The following is a 21944-nucleotide window of genomic DNA, read 5'->3' on the forward strand; positions in this document are numbered from 1 at the left end:
TCTTTTCTTGCAAGAGCATTTAAATTGTACTCCAGTGCTTTTGCTCCTAGCAGCTAAAACACGTGTTCGGACTACAGTTTTGTGCTCATCTGAAAAGTGTGTATCTTTCTAAAGGTTTTGGTAAAAGTGGCATGGGCAGCTATGCTGTGTACATTCCCAGGTCATGAATTTTTGAACCTGTTGACCAGTTTCAATCACATATAACAGCGAGCTGGGAATCTCAGAAGCAATTACATTCATAGAAACAGGAAGTGAAGTGAAGTGGAAAAACTGGTGGCTGGAGAGGCAGAAGGCTGCAAAATGACCTCAGCAGTTATCTGTCCTGCTTGGCCTGCCATGAGCCAGTCCCAGTGTGCACGGTCACGGCACATGATCCTTCTCACCCAGGCACTCTTTGGGACTAGAGGAGGGGAGCGAGCCCGTGGTGACAAGAGCAGAGCGCTATGAGTAAAAACAGGGGATTTGGGGGAGTGAAGTTATAGGTTGTTGGGACTTGGTGAAAAATAAGAAATGTGGTTAATGTGATGGTGATGGACATGGATGAGTATAGGATGCAAACCCATCAGAAACCAAGCTTCATTAGTTATAGCGCTGATTTAACAATTTATTTCATTAAGAAAATAAAAAATAGTAGCTGATTCTGATGGGTAGCCGTGGAAATATGTAATTAAATCTAATGCTAAAAAGAAGGAACTTACTGTTCTGCTTATTTTTGCTTTAGACCAGACCTATTTGATTGGAATGCTGTCGTTTCTCAGCAGTCACCTGTACAACGGTTAGACCACGCATTCAACATAGCCCGGCAACACCTGGGCATAGAGAAACTCCTTGATCCTGAAGGTTAGTAGAAATTATATTCTTTTCTCTAAGCAGAAAACCAATTTTGATTGTAAATTAATTTGACTTCTTTGCACAAGAATGTAACATTTTGCAAGATAAATCATGAACTGAAGCAAAATACTTTGTTTATTTATGTTTTCATGTTAACTTTGTGCTCTTTTGAAAGAAACTGAAAGAACTGCCTGCATGTACATACTTTAAAGCATTTTTTTTCCAGCTTTGGGGCCGGAGTTTTAGTGTGTGTGCTCTGATTTAAAGGTATTTCAATAAGCAGCTGATTTCTGTTTCAAAGTTTTAGAGCATCTGCAGCTTTTATATCTTCTGAAAAGATCATGAGTTCAAATTACCTTTTAATACATATCCAAAATGTATATTCAAACTCTAGATTCTCTTATCTTTAAAATAAGACTTATACATCTTCTGTATATTGAAATTTTGTCATGACATGACTTGTATCACTAACATTTAGTCTTATATGTAATAGACTTGCCTATCTTACCTTAACTCTATCTGTTCTGCTTCCCTATGCAGTCGTGTTTGAAAGGTTCCGTGTTTTTTCTCATGATCTTTTTAATGTTCTCCATTTCTGTATGTTCTCTGCCCTACTTTCTGCATTGTTGAGAGACGATGTAATTTGCACTCAGAGAACATTTTTAAAACATTCTTTACTACAAGGCGATGTTGAACAGCTGTTGTATTTCCTTTTTATGTATGCCTTTGTATATACATACACACACTGTCTTTTTCCACACCATGATCCATATGCTATATTGTCATGCATTTTCCTATTAAGCCACTAATAAATGCAATTTTCTATATGTTTTTGCCGTTCTCAGTGGCTCAACTCATGTTGAGTTTCTGATGGGAAGAACCAGAATTTATCAAAATGTAAAACTGAGCCTAAAATATAACATCTAAAATACAACATTAATGTTTAAATATAGTCAGGCACGTCTCAAGAATGAACTAATAACCTTATATTTGCCTAGGAGAAATTTATGAAAAAGCGGTCTGCTTATCCTGTAGTTGAACATCATAAAGCCCTCTACTCTGTAATTTTACTGCTTTGTAGAGTGAAAAACTGTTAGAGGAGATGGTTTAATTCAAGATTGTAATATTTTGGCCTGTGTAGAATTAAACGAGGAGCATCTCAAGCAGTTTTCACATTTGGAGCAGCAAAAAAGATTTGAGAGTCAAAGATGACAGGGACTTGCCACCTCATAGGTGAAAGCTTTCTGAGTTCCTCCTGAGCGTCCGCCTTGTGTGCAGTCCAGTAGTTCCCCTGTACCAGCAATTCATGGATTATCTGTAGTTGAACTTGTGGCTGAAACACACAGTAAAACCAGTACAGCATTGCTTCCTAGTAGACTATCTTTCATCTCTAGAACTGAATTCGTATGAACCGCTGGAGGAGGAACAGGCTTACTGTGTGCTAAAGCGTTGAGATCCAGCTTGTGAACTCTGAATGAGATTGGAGTTAAAAAGTTGGTTGCACAACTGAATAGATACAGTCACAATCTTTGCTATAATGGGTTGAACTTTCTTCTTAAAATAAATCAATGAATAATGATGAATTATTTTCTGTATGCAAAAGTCACTTTTGATTAGACATTTTATTCTGCTTTTGACAAAGATTCTTGCAGTTGTTTAGCCAACAGCTACAAAAATCAAATATTGTTGGGTTTCCAAATGTCTGCTGTAATTATTTGCTATTCAGGGTTGTAAATTGTGGTGCTCGCCACTTCTTTTTTTTTCCTCTACAAATAAAAAAACCTGCCAACTTTTCCAAAGGCAGAGTAAATTCTATACATATATGAAAAGGTATGAATTTGTGAAACTATAACAATTTGGTTCATGATGATAAATCTTTTCCTAGTCTGAAAAGTAGAGTTACTATTATGTAAGTGAGGAATCTTGTTTGAATGTTCCAGCATACTACTTCTGCAATTTCACTTTGTATATTTATCACATCTCCTAATTAGAGACTCAAATATCTCTTAAGAGCATATTGTGTAACAACACTCTATTCTCTGGCTGTTAACTTAAAAACTGAAAAGTGCTACTATATTAGAAAAAGGGAGTACGCATTTGCTGATGAAACATTATTTTAATGTAACTTAATATTTGTCAAAACAGCACATATAATTTGTGGACACTTAAAATTTGGTTTTGTTGATTAAATATTTGCTGTCTCAATATTTTGAAAATATTCTATAGAAAGGAAGACACTATTTAATAAGGCCGTAGTCTTCTGCAACCTTAAACGGTAGTCAAAAAAGAAAGGGTTTGTTTGGGGATTTTTTGTATACTGAAGTTACTGATTGATAAACTTGAAAGAGATGACTAGGGAATCCATCTTAGCAATTACATTTTGAAAAGTAAATGTTTTTATTCCGGCAAAGATTGGTTTTCAAGGTTATTTATGAAGTTTGTTTGTTTCTGAGGTTGGTGATATTTCAGGTCTGCCCCATGAGAAGTAGTCAGTTTGTTTCTGAGGTTGTTGATACTTTAACTGTCTCGCATGAGCAGCTTTTAAAACAATGTTTCAGAATTTGATCTCCATTTCAATCACCAAAGTGGTTAAGGTATGGACCAGGTTTAAGTATTTCCTGTAAAAGCTGGGTTGTGTTAGTTAAGATATGGACTATGTTTAAGTATTTCTTGTAAAAGTTGTGTTTTGTAAGTTTAAAACTTCTGTATTTTGATTCATGCAGAGATGGTGGTTCTTGCTATTTTCCTCATTTGTATTGATTAGTAGGAATGCTTTTTTTACATCAGCAGTACATCTTAAAGCAGGTGCTTTGCTTACTTTTTAAGCAAGTCAACTTAAAACCTATCCTAGACAATTGTATTTATACTGATGATGCATGCATCTTAAAACACAGATGAAAACAGCAGGCATCTCCTGTAAAAAGCTGCTTCTCTGTCCTTGCATCTTCTTAAGAAATTCTTATTTTATACACAAGTCCTAAAGTAGTTTGACAAAATTGTCTTGTTCCCATTTTGATAAATTGACTTTGTATCTTGTCTAGGGAGCTTGATAATGTCTTCACAGATTAAGTAACCTTACTAACTTCATCTTAAAAATAGCAAGCTGTATGTCTTCCTGTTTATAGCTTTCCTCTAAAGAAAATTAGCTAAGGTTTTGATTAATCAGATGTTGTCTGAAGATTACTGTGTTTTGATATAAATTCCAGCATAGAATAAATTCTGCTGACCTATTCTGAATCAGAATGTTTACAATATTGGGTGAAAAAAAGCAAACAAGCTTGTCTGCAAGAATAAGATATGTGGTAGGAGCTTTATTCCCACTTTTTCCCTTTCTTGCTCAGACAGAAGAGGTGAGAAAGCAACCCCATTCCACAGCAAAAATTTTCAATATGTTAGCTCTGCGTTCTTTGTTTTGTTGTGGTCTGTTTTTGGTTTTTGTTTTTTTTTTTCCACGATGTTGAAAAGGTGTGCAGAAAAACATAAGGGATAGGTTTCCTTCCTCTCTTCTGTCATGAAGAAGCAGTGGAAGATTCAGCTCTATTCTGGACGCAGGAGTTGAACGTACATTAAGTTAGTTTGCTGATGGTACTAAACTAAGAGCTGTGAACTCCCTCAAGGGTAAGAGGCCTTAAAAAGATCAAGTGCTGGATTCTGCCTCTGGGACAGCATAATCCTGGTTATATGTATAAACTGGGGGACGAGGCTGGAGAACAGACCTGTGGAAAGAGATCTGAGGGTTTGGATTGATGGCAGGTTGAATATGAGTCAACAGCGTGCCCTGCAGCCAAAAGGGCCAACCGGCCAACCATGTCCTGGTGCGCAACAAGCACAGCATAGCTAGCCGGTTGAGGGAGGTGATTATCCTACTTTGCACTACCTCGATGCAGCCCCACCTCAAGACCTGTGTGCAGATTTGGGCATCTCAATATAAGAAGGACAGTAAACTATTAGAGTGTGTCCAGAGGAATGCAACCAAGATGGTGAAAGGTCTTGAGGGCAAGACTTATGAGGAGTGGCTTAGGTTACTTGGCTTGTTCAGCTTGGGGAAGAGAAGGCTGAGGGGTGCCCTTATTGCAATCTATAACTTCCTCAAGGGGGAAGCAGAGGGGGAGGTCTGATCTCTCTCTGGTGACCAGTGATAGGACATGAGGAAATGGTATGGGCTGTGTCAGGGGAAGTTCAGATTGGATCTTAGGAAAAGGCTCTTCACTGAGGAGGGGGTTGGTCACTGGAACAGGCCTCCCAGGGAAGGGCACCAAGCCTGTCAGAGTTCAAGGAGTGTCATATGGTTTAGTTTTAAGTAGTCCTACAAGGAGCAGAGAGTTGGGTTTGATGATCCTTATGGGTCCCTTCCAACTCAAGATATTCTACGATCTTTTGATTCAATCTTGCCAGTGAGTGAAACGTAAGGAGGCTTGTATGTCGATCTGGTGCTCACTACTGTAGTGTATGAAAGATAACAAGGAAAAAAATAAGAAGGTGTGGGGGAAATTGAGGGATGGTAGAAAATCTCATTTAGAAGAAAGTTATTAAAGACCTAGAGATTAGTGGGCAGGAAAGGAAAGGAAAGGAAAAATGTGTTTGCAAATTGAACTTTAGGCCAAAGTATGCCTACATAACTCACAGTAACCTTTTCTTCTAAGACATTTATGATTATGCAGCTAAGATGTTTTAAATCTTGATAATGTTCTCTGTGATCCTTTCAAATAAAAAAATAGTTATTTTCCTTTGGTTGTTCAAAATTAATATTTGTGAGTTTCCAGTCATGTCTCATCCAATTCAAAATGCCAAGCAATGAACACTGCCAAACCTAGGTCATTTTAATGGTGATTATTGTCAAGATTTGAATGGCAAAGCTATCATGTGGAAAACTTCTGCTACAGTAGTGTGTATTTTTTTAATGCTGTTTTCTTTTCTTTTTTTCTATTTGTTTTTTGTAAGACCATTGCTCTTGGTACAACTAAGGAAAATGTTTGACTGCTTTTTCACACCTTTGTGATGACTATTGTGGTATTCTGTATGTAAATTTGAGTTCCTGACTTGAAAAGATTTTGGTTGATTGTTTTCAGTGTAAATAACTCAGATTGTTAATCTCTGCTCTCTTGAATTTATTTTAGACGTAAGTAATATAACTCAACATTTTTTTAAAAAACTGTAAACTTAGAGTCTTCAGCCCCTTGTGTTACTCACTCATTATTCTAAGCTATTGTTATGTATGGAGAATAAGTAGTGATGGAGATATTTGCCATCTTTGTTGGTATAGGTTCACTTTAGCTAATTTCAGCAAAAGATTTAAAATATCTTAAGCGAATCAACCAAATCATGATGACACTAGTAATCGTAACTGGTATATGTAAAAGTTTGAACAATTGGTCAAGCTGTTAAAATTAGTCTGTATCTTTTAATGACATTCAGTTACCAGTACCTGCGGTTACATCTTTTAGTAGTTAACTGATTCTTCATTAATGTTTTATTTGTATTGCAATTGTGGAGGAACGATTCCAGTCTTCACACACAAACTTCAGAAAATATACTAAAAGCTTGTATGTTGCGTGTCCACTTCTTCATGAGCAATTTTTTAAATATCACCAAGAAAGAATAGGACAAGCAAAGAGCAACAAATGTGTTACAGTCAGCAATATATAGTAGTTACATGTTATTGGCTGTATACTGATTTTTTTTCTTTTTACTTTGGGATAAGGCACACGTGCCATGTAGAAGCAGAAGGATCATTTGAGGAACAGTAGGGAATGCTCTCTTGTGGGAATACGTGAGCTGTGTCTTCTTTTTCCCTTAGAACAACCGAGTGTGAGTGTGGTAGCAGCGGCAGCAGCAGTAGGAGATGAAGTGTCTGTGTGCTCCCTTCTAGCAATAAACATCTGATTCTTGGTTTAATGAACTTGTCCCTGCTGTCGTTTTTCTGGGGTTTGTGCTTGTTTGTGCTAGCCCGGTAATAAATAGACTGTGAAGTTATATAATGGCATTTCTGCTGTCCTTTTTAGGTGAAGTAATTATCCAGTTTCTTATACTTACTGTGTAGCCTGATAAAACCATCGTTTAATCCATCCCAGTCATATTTTCTGTATTTTTCCTTAATTTGCACTGGTGACATGAGTTTTTGGCACCATTATTAAGTGATAATGAGACTCAGGCAGTTTTCCATTTGATAACTTTTTTGTTTGATCTTGACTTTGCATACTTCTGTATCTCAACAGTAATGGGCTCCGCCATACCTGTAGCACAGAGAAGAGGGGAAAAATTTGTCATCATTGTAGTTTGTGAAGTTGTTAACCCTGTCTGTACCCGGTAGTTGTATCATGTGGACTGTTTTTCAGTTCATTTTATTGCCCTTGCTGATATGGCTCATGTCAAGCGAGTATGAGAAGATATTTGTTTTCTATCATGCCCTAAAGTTTTGCCTAGTACAAGCGTCAGTGTGGGGGATTTTTTTTTTCTTTTTTTTTTGGTAAAGGCTGGAGGGGGGATACATAAGTCACAAGAGCTATGTTCAGTATTGTGCTGCTGAGAATAGTAAAGGAAAATGTTGGATCAAGCTTAGAAATCATTATTTCAGCTGCATTAAAACCTTATAATGATTAGAAAATAAAATTTTAAAAAAGATTGTTTTCTTCAGGCTCCTTTTGGTTCTCAAATCCTGGAATGCTTTTGGTTAAATATAAGGAAAGTCTACAGGATTCACAATAATAAAGAAGTTAATCGTTACAGGATGTTATTACTGGAATTTACCAATAAATGTTTGGTCTGGAGCTGCCTTTTAAACTAATACCACCAGCTTGGTACCAGTAGTAAATTTTCCCCAGTTGGGAAATGGTATAGTTTCTGGTGTCTGTTACACAGCTATTTAGGAAAACAAATGCAGATCTGCAGGGTTCTTCAGTCCTACTGCCAATTTAATGATTTATCAAGTCGCAAGATTGCTGGTCTTTATTTTAGCGATATCTTTAGTGACAACAGAAGATTGTGTTTGAGAACTGTCTTTGTATATTTGCTGGTCTGAATATTCGGTATTCTGTCAGTATTTGAATGTGTATATTATAAGCTAGGTAATGCAAAACAAAAATTCCTTTTCTGAGTGTCAGAAAAGTTTACATTCATAATAAGTCATAAGTTAGATATATATTTTAAGATGTAATTTCTGGGTTGCTTTTGTAAAATTTTGAAAGTAACAATATAAAATTCAGTGTAAATATATACTCGCATAAACTACCAAAGCCATTGTATCTAATTTGCATTTCCTGAGCACTATCGCCTCTTCTGTTGAGGTATTCTGCAGCTGTGCATTTTGAGCGTTTCAGTGGAATGTATGATTACTGGGTGGTTTTGGTTCAGACACTGACTTCTATAATTATGTACTCTTTCAAACTAGTTAGTAAGCAGTTGTTACCTCAGTACTGTTCAAAACAAGGAAAAGATGAATCCCTTAAAAGGAATTAAGCACTCCTAATCATGTCCCTTCTCCTTCATGTTGTTATTTCAATCTTAAAATTCTCCTTGTTTAAAAAAAAAAAAAAAAAGGAAAAAAGTGTTGAATTAGTCTCTTCAAGTCTCGTTCATGTTCTGGTATATGAATTCTGCTTATCTCTAAGTATTCCTTTTACTGGAACCACATATACCAAGGGTGGACTTAGATTAGCATTATTGCAGCATTGAAGTACAACAGTAAAAGCACAACCTTTTAACTGTTGCTTTACTGTTTGTCAGTACAAATTGCAGCTCTAACTGCTGGATATGTCATCATGCCACGTCATGTACCTTGTCTTTAGTTCATAGCACAGCTCTGAATCCCATCTGTTGAGCTGCAACAGGAATTGGGATAGGAGGGAGAGAAGGGCAGCAATATCAGCCTGTAGACTAGAACCTGGTGGTGAAACTGGGTGCTGCAGGTACTCCAAAAAACACACAGGTGTTTGCACCATGAGCCTGTTTTTTGTCAAATTTTTCTTTTTCAATTTTGTGGATTTAGCACACTTTACCACCTCATACCCACTGAGCGCGCGCACGTACACTGAAAACAGCGATATTCTAAATATTCCTTTTCTTGACTTCAAAATTCTATTTTTAAAGGTAGCCTCCCGGTACTGCTTAAGCAGACCATATCCCTCCCTAGTGCATGGTCCTTCCGCTACCTGTAGATTTACAGTTCTCCACCTTGTTTTTTTGTGTTTGGTTTTTTTTTATTATTGTTATTTTATTTTATTTTCCTGAGTTCTTTATAAATGTTTGGGTCTATATTAATATTCTGTAGTCATGGTGTCCCAGAACTGTCTGTCAAATTTTAATTGTTAGTCTCCTCTGACAAATAATCACATAAGTTTCTTTGTCACTATATCACATTATGTGTAATTTTGTGTTCATCATTACTAATGCTTTGTTTTAGCATTATTCTTCCAAATAAATAATTTCTGTAAGTGTGTTAAAATATTCATTCACGTTCAGTCTTGTGTTATTTCCTTTCCAAATTTCTCATGTGTTTTAATTGCTTGTATATTGTGTCTTCCGCTGGGACTTGCTATGCCTCTAATCCATGCATTAAACTAAAATTAATGATGTTTGTTTATAGCATGCTTTTTTTTAAACTCTGTAATTTAATGAATGAAGCCCTTTGGAATTGTGCACGTAGTTCTTGGTTGCTCAAAATAATCACTAATGGAAGACAACTGAGAAGAGACCAATTAGAATTCTGGTGTCTGATGTATCAAGACAGAGAATGAAATAAGTATATCCTAGTCTTAAAATCACAAATGAAGAAGGGGGATTATTTAGATAAATGCTCAATGTATAGTCTGACAAGTTTCTGGTGGGGCATAGCAATGCATATATTTTTATGGTGTATGTTGTCACATGATAATTTAAAAAGATATGAAAGTACTGTAGTTGCTTAACCAACAAAAAGTCTATATTAGATTTTAAAGAGATTTCACTTGAAGTAAAGATATTTATTTGTTAGAACAGGTTTTAATCTTCTTATTGTAACTGAAGAGTAGTTCTTCCAACTAAGAACAGGCCCAGATCAAAATATTCTGCTTTGATCCTAAAGTCCTTTTTCCTACAATAATATTCCATAATCTGTACCTTCAGCACTGTAATACACGTGCAAATGCAAGTATAATTAAAAGGCTTTCTGAAAATAGAGGTGGTTCATGTAAAGAGTTGTGGAGTATGGGACATGATACTTAGAGTTTAATACTCTATAAAAAAAAAATAGAGAGGAGGACTTTTGCTTAAAATTAATCAAAAAAGCCACTGGGTATTTTAATATCCTTCAGTTTTTTGATAACTGAAAGAATTTGCTCTATTTAGAAAACCTGTAAGCAACCTGGAATATTCCACTGCAAAGATACTGCTATCTGCCTGTCTGCTAATATTGATTTGAAAAGCTGCTGAAGAGATTAGCTAATTTAAGAGAAAAACTCATACAGGTATCTTGAGACTTCTGGATTTTTAATTTGGTCACAAAAGGAAGGATGATTAAGATGTTTACTTGATAAGAATGAATAATGTTAATTGCTGACATGTTTGATTAAAATCTCTGGGTTTGAAATAAGAGAGAAGTGTTAATGACTTAAACTTCCTCTGAGGCACACTATTCCTGCTAACCCTTCAAATACAATAGAGCACAGTTTCAGCCACGCAAGGAAATACAAACAAAAGATTAACCACTTCCTAAAACCTGGTAGGTCAGAAGATTGAGTCAAGTTAGCCAGTATGCTGAGCCTTATATGAGGAACAAAACATTTACTTATGTACAGAAATAGACTACTTCGCTTAAGGGTGAATACCACGTAAAGATAGTTCTTTCCAGGTTGTGTTTGGAAGTTCTGAGTGTTCTGCTTTTGCTACTCCAATTAAAAAAAATAATTTTAAAAGTTTTTTTAATTAAAAAAAAAAAAGCGAGGCATAATTTTGCTAATGCGTCATCATCATCATCATTTGCTTTTATTTAAACTTGTGGTAATAGGCTGCTATATCCTTTTAGACATGCATACAAAGATGCACACGCAAAAACCACTTTTTTCAGACGTTTCCATGAGACTAAGGCAAAATCAGTGATTTCTGGACAGTATCCCAAATTTTTCCTTGGTGCTTCATTTGTATACTTAGCATGTGAAAGTTAACTGCCTGAGTGTGGGGAATGGGTTAGGCCGCATAAGGCAAAATCCAAGCTCTACAATTCTGATACTCCAAGTTTGTACATTGAAGGAAATAATAAATTTTAAGAACCTAGTTGAGATGGTGGACTAATCAGTGTTTTAATCCTGCATATTAAGCTTATGATTTTAAGTTGTGTGATTTCTTGTTTCACTGATGAATTCTTGGTAGCTTCTGTTACGTTACTTCTCATGCTAAATAACGTTTGATAAGGGACAAGAATGGGTTGATGATAGACTGTGGAATATTTTAGTGAGAAATAAGATTTCACAATGGCAGGGAAGGAGAGAGACAAAGATGCTGCCAATCACTGAAAATAACTTGAGGAGCAAGAAGAATCTGGGTAAAACTTATTACCAAGAAAATATGAATATTAACATCTAATTTTTTAATTTATTTTTTTTTTACATCAAAACCGCTGGTAGTGAAAATAGACTTCAGCCTGTTTAAAAGTGCTGTCAGTGAATGGTAATGAAGTCCTCTAGTTCTAAAAGTTCCCTTCAGCTGAAAAACTTTCAATACTGTGAAAATTTAAGTCGTCTTTTCTAGATTACAGACTGTCTCAACATGCTACAAAAGGAGAGAGAGATTTTTTTACTGCAGAATATGAAAGATTCTGTGCAATAAAAGAAATGTGAATATTTGCATGCCGCTTTCTTTATTATGTCTCTCTTCTATGGGCCAGATCTGAGAACCTTATTGTTTGAAGAAAGTGAGTTTTCAAACAGTCAAAAATAATTTTCTCCATTTCACTACAGAAGAGATGGCAAAGGTTGTCTTGAATTTAAATTTAAAAATTCTCCAAAGGACTGAGAAAAAAGTATTTCTTGAATTTACTTAGGCCATGAATACTGTGAGAATTGCAGTAGGAATAATAACCCAGTAGAAGTGGCTTTTCTTATTAAAACTTTTTAAGAGTTAAACATCACATAAAAAGTGTAGTGGCCCCCAGGCCTGAACTTCAGTGCAATAGGTTTTGTTAAGCTGTAGAAACTATAGCAGTTTTGTGAAATGGGGGAAATACTGTCTGACTATGCAGGGTTATAATAATAATAATAAAAACATCACTTAATGTTAGGATATGTACAGAACTTTCTCTTTTGAAAGTAATAAAATAATTCGCTCCAAAGTAATGAAAAAATGTGCTAGACCTGATAATTTCAATTGCTCATTCCCTGTGGAAACTTTTTCTAGTTTTAATAAGGCAGTTACTTCGGAGACTTTGTGTCTGCCAGGAAAATAAGTTGTGTGGGATGCATGAAAAGCGTAATCACTTGTTTCAGCTATTGTTTTTAAGCAGGTCTTGTCCTGTAGAAGTCGCTCCTATCTGCAACAGCCTGCCTACTCTGTGAAATAAAGAAATCCCAAGATGTGAGATAAATTCATAAAACCTGTAAGTCATGGCCTCTGCTGCTAAAAAGATAGAGGCTTTCAGTAGAAAAGACGAATGGCTGGTTCTTGCAATTTTTTGGGGGAGCAGAGGAAAAGGAAGGCTTTGTTACAATTTGCAAGTTATCATTTACTTCCCATGCAGAGAGGGAGGTTGCACAGCCTCTGTTTGCTGTAGAGAAGCATTCATTGTTTGACTAAGCCACCTTGCAATGAAGGGTATTTCTGTGTACAGCCATGCTAATAATCTGGTTTGTTTGCCATAGAGGGTCCACTGGAAAGGAATAAGATTTTGTTCTTTCATTGTCAGATAAATAGAAAGGTCATAATTTCTGCTGAAATGCACTGATTTCTCTTTAGAGCCTAACTGGCTGTGTGTTTTCGTTACGAAAGTGCTAATAATTGTCATAGCCACAAAAAGTCTCATGTGCATTAGGGGAGTTTTTTAATGAAGTCTCAATAAATCATTGTACCCCAAGTGGAAATGCTGGTCTTTCTCATACTGGTACTTGTTATCAGAAGGTCATCTGAAACATATTTATCCACCACGTGGTGGAAGAAAACAAATTTGAGTTGAAGCCTCTGGAAAAGAAATGGAAGGAAGAAATTCGTATGATTCTTTTGGGTAGAACTAATGTAATTGACCTTAATTGTCTAGACCAGAACTTGACATCTGAGGTGGTTTTTTAGACTTTGTCAGAGAAGATCCAAATTTTTGAGTCCTCTAAGGTGGATGTTTACTTTAGGATGAGATGAATTATGTCCTGAAGGTAGAGAACTATCATGAGTTCTGTGTTTTGGCCCTGACTCTGAGCAAATCTAAACTCGTTCGTATGCATAAGTGCAACTTGGTGAGATGCAACCCAAACTTGAAGTGTCACTGTCTTTGTTTTTGACTTTTTTTTGGTTTTTCGACTTTGTCACTGTTTTTGTCTAAAAATTTCAAAAAGACCCTAAGATTATAATTCCCTCTGTAGTTATTTCTATCTCCAGTTGGCATTCTTCCATAACAAGGCAATGCATCTAAAGCCATAATTAATTTCCTTAGCAACTCAGTGTGTTTGTGTTAATCCTGCAGACAAGAGTTTCTGGGCACTGCAATGGCTTTCCTGTACAGAAATCAGATCAGAAAAAGAGGAATTTCCTTTTGCCATACAATGAGTATTACTTTCTACTGATTCCAAAGAGAACACAATGGTAATGATTGAGATGATTGAATCTAGAAAGAGAAAAAAGAATCGCCTATCCTCAGGCAGTTCTTGTATTCTTACGATATTAAAATGAAAGTGCATGGAAGGCAGGACTACAGGAGAAACTTGCTTAGATTTTCTCAATTCTTTTCCAAATTTTTCTAGCTTTGAGGTTCACTTTTAAAAGAGGAAGAAGCCATATTGTCATATCTTCATAGAAGATGGTGGGTTTATTAATTTTCTGTTATTTCTGGGAATTATTTACTTAGTGAATAAGGCAAAAGCTGTTTCTAAAATTACTGTAAAACTGTAGTCTGTTGTTGTGGATAATTTTCAGTGGCCTCACTTAAACAATATAGTTTCAAAAACCTTGGTTTAGTCAGAGAAATCTTTCATTTCCATCTATTAGTTTTTAAATTGACGGCTTAATGTACAGTGGCGTTCATGGTAGTTACTTTCTGGAAGCTAGGTGGAAAGAAACAGCCCCAAATGAATGCATTCACTGGACAGAAAAATTATTTGCTTTTTGGTAGATACTGAAAGTAACCATTTTATGAATACCATGAATACAGGATAATTTCTGTCACAGCTCTCAGCTGGAAGCCAACCAAGAGGGAGACGTTTGTTGTTAGAGTAGTCATGGGATTATTTCCAAAAAAGGTTTATCAGAATTTAAGTTTTCCTGGTTTCCTTATAGGTCGCTGCAATTTTTCAGGAGAGTTGTTTTCTTTTGCAGAGCGTCTTGCAGTAAACAGGCTGTAGATTATCTTCTGGTAGTTCTGATTGCTCTGCTTATCATAAAATTTACTGTTACATTATTTAGTGTGACAGCATAGTGAGATAGTCAGAAAGGTTGTGAATTAATGAGGAGGTTTGTATCGTTAATGTGTATTAAACCCTTTGTGGATAATATTTTTGAGATGCAAACTCTAGGGATTACTCTGCCAAATGGCTGAAGTGGCTACATAAAAAAATCAGCCTGAAACAGGAAGAAACTAATTGAGCCATAACCAAAGCAATTCTCTGAATGTGAATGGTGGGGGTTAAGGAGAAAACTGAAGTGTTGTTCTTTTTTAGTAGCCCCCATTTTAAAAGGATACGGTGCGATGCAGAGACAGAATAGTGTGAATCAGTTGTAGTGCTTGAAATACACTGACTCTGGAGCAAATAGACTGATGCTTCTGAAACTACTTCTTAGTCACTGAGCAGCAAGGGAGTAAAGCTTGTGTGCATTGGTAATAGGCAAGGATAACTGCTCTCTGAAATGTTTTTTGACTGTTTTTTCCCCGTCGTGAGAACAGTACTTATTTGCATTCTGTAAATGTGCTGTATGAGTACATAATTTTCCTTAAATAAATAGGAAACTTTCAAGAATTTACTAAAAAGCTATAAATATGTAGTATTTTAATACCTTGCCATGATTAAGACTTCAGCATTGGAACCAATGGCATCTCTTCTAACAATGTTACTTAAATATAACGGTTGCTTAAATAAAAATACTTGTATCAATGGGGAAAAAGGAATGCCATCAATCATGGTGAATTTGAATACATTAAGGCCATGCAAAGTCATTCTCGTTTTTAGTTTTTTGTTGGGGTTTTTTTTGGTTTGTTTTATTTTGGTTTTTTTGTTTGTTTGTTTTTGTGAAGCCTGCATGCTGCTCTGAACTTGATGAAAATTTGCTTCTGCTCTTGAGTATTTGCTCTATAGCTTCTCCAGGAATCACTGTCTAATGATGTCTAAAAGAGTTCAAGTTTCTACATTAGTCACTGTTATAATACTTATTCAATTTAAATGAGAGGAACTGAAATCCCTCATTATTACAGTGTTGTTTTGCTGTGACAGCTTCCGTGACTTCATCCCAAACACACAACTCATGACTGTCTTCAGAGCTGCAATAGCAAAACCAGCAGTCAGTGATCTGCCTTCCTACATCGTTGTAAAGCATTGGTCATGGTCAAGACAAGACAATTAAAGCTATTGGAAACTGTAATTTACTGTCCTTTTCCTTAATTATTCCAGCCAGGAATCCTCATGGGTCCTTTCTGTTCTCCGTGGTCAGATTTCATGTGTAAATGCACTCATGTCATCTTGTGACATGTAATCAGGCTCTGGCCAGGGTATATTCCTGGACCCAGATGCTGAAAAGCAGCCGGGAGATTAAAAATTTTGCAAACAGCAACGACTGTTCTGGAAAATATGGGACTGAAAATTACACAAAATGCTGGAGGGGAAAAAAAAAAAATATCAGGCAAATTGGCCGCCTTTCAGCAACTAATGTGTGTGGGGAGCAAACATAGACAAAACACATCTCTGAATGTGCCTTAAAATAATGATGTTTAAAGTTATTACTGTATAGGAAGGTGTCCTTCTAATTAGAAGGAATATCTCTGTGTAGGAAAGTAGTAAGTGACTGAAACAGTTCCTCATTTGTTTGCATGCAAGTTGCATTTTGTTTAAGCAACAAAAGTTACTGAACTTTTGGGAATGACTTCAGTGTGTCAGAGAACTTAGACTGCCAATTTTAACTATGCAAATGAAAGTAGAAGGAATATTTTTCAGGACTAATATGCCCTTTGTAGTAGACTTTCTATGTAATAGAGAAAATTGAAATAGTATTTGCTGCCAATTGAATTCTCATAAAAATCATGGTATTTGTTTGGCAGTGTTAGAACTCACAGACAATAAATCTTAAGTTTAAAAAAATAGTTTGAAAAAGAGTAGCTTCTATTTTAAGTTTCTGCTTGTATTTTAATTTACCTCAACTGAAATCTTCACTGTGATCTCAATTAACTTGAGTCAACCACAAAATCGTTGCTTGAGCTAGAGCTGACCCAAATGCACGGAGTGCAGGTGTCAAGGTGTCGGTAGCCAAGGTAGTAGGGGAGACTGCAGGGGTGGCTTCTGTGGGAAGAGACATGGAGCTGCCATGTGCTGGACAAAGCTAGTTCCAGTTAGCTCTGTAACAGACCCCTCATAGGACACAGCTGAGCCAATCAGACAATTTGGTGGCAGCTATGTGAAAACAGTTAAGAAAGGGCAGAAAACACCAAGGCAGAAAGAACAGGGCAGAAGAATAGGAGCTGCTCCATGGCATGGCAGGTACAGACCCTGGAGGGTTAGGAAGGGGGGGAGGCGAGGTGTTTGAAGTGAAGTGAGCCTGGAAGTGAAGTTAGGTCTGGCAAAGGAGAAGGAAAGGTGGTTTTCCCTAAGTGTTTAAATGTCAGCTTTTGTTTCCCACTACTTGAATCAGTATTTAAATTTAGGTTTTGTTAATTGGCAATAAATGAACTTAAATCTCCTAGGTTGAGTCTGTTTTGCCCACAACAGTAACTGACGAGTGATTTCCCTGTCTCTGTTTTGAACTAAGAGTTTTCTTGCTCATGTTTCTCCCTCCTGTTTCCTCTGCTGTCCTGTGGGGAGCGAGTGAGTGAGCTTCTGGACGGGGCTTGATTTCTAGCCAGGGCCAACCCATAACACCCAAACATATTAAATGGAACCAAACACAACTGTAATCCAAATCAAAATAAATGTCAGTTCATGCTCTATCCTTGACTCTTCTTTTTTGAACTGTTTCACTGGGCAGATGACATTCTAAGATTTCCTTGGCCTCTAGAAGAGACAACAACAACGTCTTCCCCTATTCCTGAAGGAAGTTGTCTTAGGGGTGTGATGGTTGTCAGTGTCTGGGCTATTTCTAATTGACAGTGGCCTCCTAAGGGTAAGAACAACAGCACAATTGCACCTGGGACCAAAATTGGAAATACAGTTCTACTTACAATCTTGTATGCCTGTGAAGATGTTTGCTTAGAGCTTGCTTTCTCAATGCATGCACAACCTACAAGGCCAGGATAGAATAAAATCTATTTAATTGAATTAAACGGAATATGATGAGGTAATGGTGCACACACAGCCTTTGTTTACTCTTCTGGTTGAGCTTCTGTAACTTCTGCATTCCTGTGGTTCCTCTCTCTACTACAGACACCAGTAGGTTGCTTCCAGGGGAATAATTGTCCTTTAGAAACACAAAATTAAAGATTCATATCGATGAACTGATGTATTAAAGTTAGATATATCTGCTTGTAAAGAGCGAAAGCTGATTCCTGATAGGAGCAAAATTCCAGAAAGATATCACAGAAGCTAGGGGAATTCCACAAATTGTAGTTTGAGGACAGCTGAAAGACTATGTAAAACTCAGATGCGTTGCTGCACTGTGGACTCTATAATAACTGCATATTCATTCCCCCAGTGTTGCTAATGATAACATTCTATTAATCAAGGGGTTTGTGCATGTTTATTAAGAGAAAGGATTCAGTTGTGAAACTAAAACTAGAATTTGAGAGACTTTTCTAAGGAGAAAATATGTGCGGAAGAAACACATAGCCTTAGAATATTAATATGCATTGAATTCTACTCGGTAATGAATGGTTATCATCATAGAAAACACCGGGGATAGCACAGCAGAACTTCATCATGCCTTGCCCAGCTTACATGTGCTATTTCTAGCACTGTGTTTTGTCTATAGCTTATTCTATTAATATTTTTCACTGTATGTATAAATGCATGTTACACCTTTCCTGTGCTTAATATACAGTATTTTGATTAGTTTTTCTATAACTTAGTACAGCACCTGTTTTAAAACAGTTTCTGGGAATTAAGTGTTAGGAATGGAGAAAAGATAAGGAATATTCTAAATGTTGCACCTATTGTGTGTTCTTCTGTGGCTGGCATTAGTATTCAGTATTACTACATAAAAAGTTAAAAATAAGAATCTGGCATTTTTGACCTATGAAATTCAGATTGATCTCATCTCTTTTGACCTTCAGTGTTATGTGAACTGTATATTTGTATAGGTGAAGCACTTGTTGAACAATCGCTTTAGTTCAACGAGCTGAGACAAGTATTTCTTTGGCATTAGGAATGCACAATTTACCTTTACCTTTTAACTTCATGCAACATGAGCCTTTCAAATTGTGCAAAGAACACTGGCAGAGCTGTTTTCCTGAGTACCCTTTTATATCTCTCTCTTTTGCACATGATGTGGCCAAATGCAAAGAGGTGCTGTTCTAGTTTCCAGATCGCCAGCTGGGAAATTCTGACTTTGAAAACGGAGCAGTCTTGGACACTAAGTGTGGTAGAAGTGTGGAAAAAAATGGTGATGAAAAGTAAATTGGCAAGTGTGAAGCTTTTACTATTCTTTGGCAGTAGTCTTTTCCATTTAAAATTGGTAGATGAAACTACTTTTTTTCAAATAGTAGCATTAGGAGGCAGAAATTTTAGTAAAATTGTAGATGGGTAATAAAAAACTTGCTCTACTTGCTCTAAAAAAACATACTGAAATTAGAGCTTTATGGAATTAGCTGCAGAAGTGTTTATTTTCTAGCAATGGGTATTTCTTGAGCTGAGTCTATCCATGAAATTTATGCAGCAGAAGAGAGTTGTTCTCCAAGGAGAATCCCTTTGGAAGTCCAAATTAACAGTATTGATCACGTTTCCTTTCTCCAGTTTGCTGTTACCACTTTAAAGAGTTACAGCAAAAGGAAAGCCAAGGGAACTGTGGCTCCAGTGCTCAGTGAGGCAGGAGACCTCATAGCAAAGGCCATCTCTTCAGGCTATGTCCTATGACACATAGGAATATGTCTATTCCTATACAGGAAAGAATAAGACACAGTGTTGCTTTCACCTCAGGTTTTACTGATGTGGTTTGTCCTCAAGCCTCTCTGGCTTCATGGTAGAGTCTGCAGGAGTTAAGCGTTACCTGCAGTAGAATAAGATCAAGTCAGGGACCATATACACTGATTGAATATGCAAAAGTCCATAGGACCAGGTGAAATGCCTCCAAGGCTATTTGAGGGTGCTGGTGGATGTCACTGTGAGGCCACTCTTTAACGTCTTCAAAAGGTCATGGCACTTGTGTAAAGTTCCTGATGACTAGAAAAAGGCAAATGTCACAGCTGTCGTCAGGAAGGACAAGGAAGAGCATCCAGGGAATTACAGTCTGCTCTGCCTCCACTCTGTCACCAGAAAGATTATGGAGCCAGTTCTTCCAGAAACTCTGTCCAGATGCAGGAAGAATAAGAAGGTGATGGCCAGCAGACAGCATGTTTTAGATAGGGCATGCTGTGCCTGGCCATCCTTCTCTGATCAGATGGCTAGTGGTGTGGATAAGAGGAAATCAATATTTTTACCTTGATTCTAGCAAGACCTCCCATAGGATCCTTATAGTAAAATCAGAGCGATGTGGGTGGAAAACTGGCTAGACTCCTGGTCTCAAAGCGTTGTGATCAGTGGTACGAAATTCAACAGGTGGCTAGTGCTCCTCAGGGGTGGAAAGGGCGCCTGATAATGTTTTAATGTCTTCAGTAATGACCTGGGTGATGGGAGGAAATACACTGCAACGAATCTGCAGATAATTCCTGGCTGAACATGCGTCAGTGGGTCACCCTTGCAGTGATGACCTCCAGCTGCATACTCGGCTGTATGAATAAGAGCATAGCTAGCAGGTTGAGGGAAGTGATTCTTCCCCTCTGTTCAGCACTTGTAAGACCAGATCTAGTAACTGTGCTGCCCAGTTTGGGGTTCTCCAGTACAGCAACAACAAAAAGCCATTGATATACTGAAACAAGACCAATCAAGGGCTTTGAAGCTGTCCAGGGGGTTGCAGTGCACAACATTCAAGAAGAGGCTGAGAGCTGGGTTTGTTTAGCCTTAAGCAGAGGAGGAGGCGGCTGAGGGGAGATCTTCTGAAGATGTTAGAGAGTGGCCTCACAGTGACATCTGCCAGTACCCTCAAGGTTGCTGTCTTCAACTAGCTAAAGGGAGAATGTTGACTCGTCTCAGAGTCCCCTCACAGGCTGCAACAAGGAAAATTAAAATTTGATGTAAAGAGTGTTTATTTTTTTCACTTTGAGGGTGGTCAAACACTGGAGCAGGTGCCTAGCGAGGTTGGGGATCTGCATTCTTGGATATATTCAGAAGTCACTGGACAAGACATTTAGCAACCTGATAGAAATCAGCCCTTTTTTAAGTCTGACTGTAACGAGGTGGTCTAGAGAAGTCCCTAACTAAATTGTTGTGTGATGTTATCACTTGTCAAACAAGACTTCCCTTTACAAAAGCTATGTTGAATAGTCTGTTGTGTATTTTTATGTCTGCCACTTCTATTATTTATTATCATTACAGTAGTAAATATAGGAGCCTTTCTAGAAGTTATCATTGCATCTGCCACCTTCCAGGCCTCATATTCTGAGGTGATTTTAGAGCAGATATTACATACAGCAGATTCTGGTTCACTGGTTCACCCTTGAGTTCATTTAGTAATTCCTGGATAATTTTTTTTTTTTTCTCATGAGCTGTTGTTCCTTTTCCAATTAGTTACGCAATGTTTTCTATGCATACTTCAGTTTGAGACTGTTCCTCTAGCTGGTCAGTCTGCATGCCTTTCCAGACCGTTTCAGCATGGGAAGCTCTGCACTGAATACAAATTCTAATAAGTCATTTGGATTCTCAGCAATTGCCTTGTTGTCTTTGCATGCTCCTGTTGTGTTGATCCTTTCATTCTGCAAACTCTCTAGGAGGGATCCTGCTCTGGATGTATTTGAGGGAAGATTTATTACTTATTTTCACGTGTCTTGCTAGTTGTTCCTTCTTGGCCAGTCCTCTTTGTGTTTTTTACATTGAGCCTGTCAGAATTTATTATCCATTATGTTTTCTCCATTTGGACATGATTTCAGCTGCTTCAATTATGCTTCTTCTAGTAATTGCTCCTCAGCCCTGCCGGCTTGCTTTTACTTAAGTCTTCATTCCTTCCCTTCATGTCTGCTTTCCAAGATGTTCATTAGCTGCCTGCTCCCTTGTGATTAAACCCTGATCTGCTTTTGTATTCTTCTCTTGAATCTCAGTCTTGCAGGTGATAAATGGACAGTGTGCTGCCTGCGTGACAGGAGTTATGATCTGGAAGCAGACATTTAAGTTCCTTTGTTTCTTTAGCAGTTGTCCTTTATAGTGCCAGATACTGATTCTTCTACAGTAATTTTCCTTTCTCTCTCAATGAAACTGTTCTTTTGCCTCTCCTCTGCTTGCTAGCCCAATGAGTGTCAGTGATTTATTTTTTTTCCTCTCACATATTTTGTATTAAACACAAAGAGCACGCTTTAGTTGAAATGCTAAATTGTAAATGCTATGAGTTCTCTTGCCTGGAATTTAAAAGGTAATCTTCCTAAATTAGTGTAATAGAGCTGAACAGAATATTTCCAGGATTAGCAAGAACCCAAGTTCCAGTTAATGTGTTGGAAGGTCTCCTCCTTATGCTGAGACTTAAGAAATTCCCATGGTTTCATACTTCATTAGTACAAGATTTCGTAC

General features: G+C 37.2%; 1 protein-coding gene across 6 annotated transcripts in view; it reads left to right on the forward strand.

The window, feature by feature from the left end:
* Positions 1–21944, forward strand: part of DMD (dystrophin) — a 1292219-nt gene that overhangs the window by 409423 nt on the left and 860852 nt on the right. For all 6 annotated transcript variants that reach the window (XM_074604145.1, XM_074604126.1, XM_074604154.1 and 3 more), the window contains exon 7: positions 722–840. In XM_074604145.1, coding sequence (XP_074460246.1) covers positions 722–840 — 119 coding nt within the window. The remainder of the gene's footprint in view (positions 1–721; positions 841–21944) is intronic.

Source organism: Larus michahellis, chromosome 1 (genome assembly GCF_964199755.1).
Source record: "Larus michahellis chromosome 1, bLarMic1.1, whole genome shotgun sequence".
Lineage (NCBI taxonomy): Eukaryota > Metazoa > Chordata > Aves > Charadriiformes > Laridae > Larus > Larus michahellis.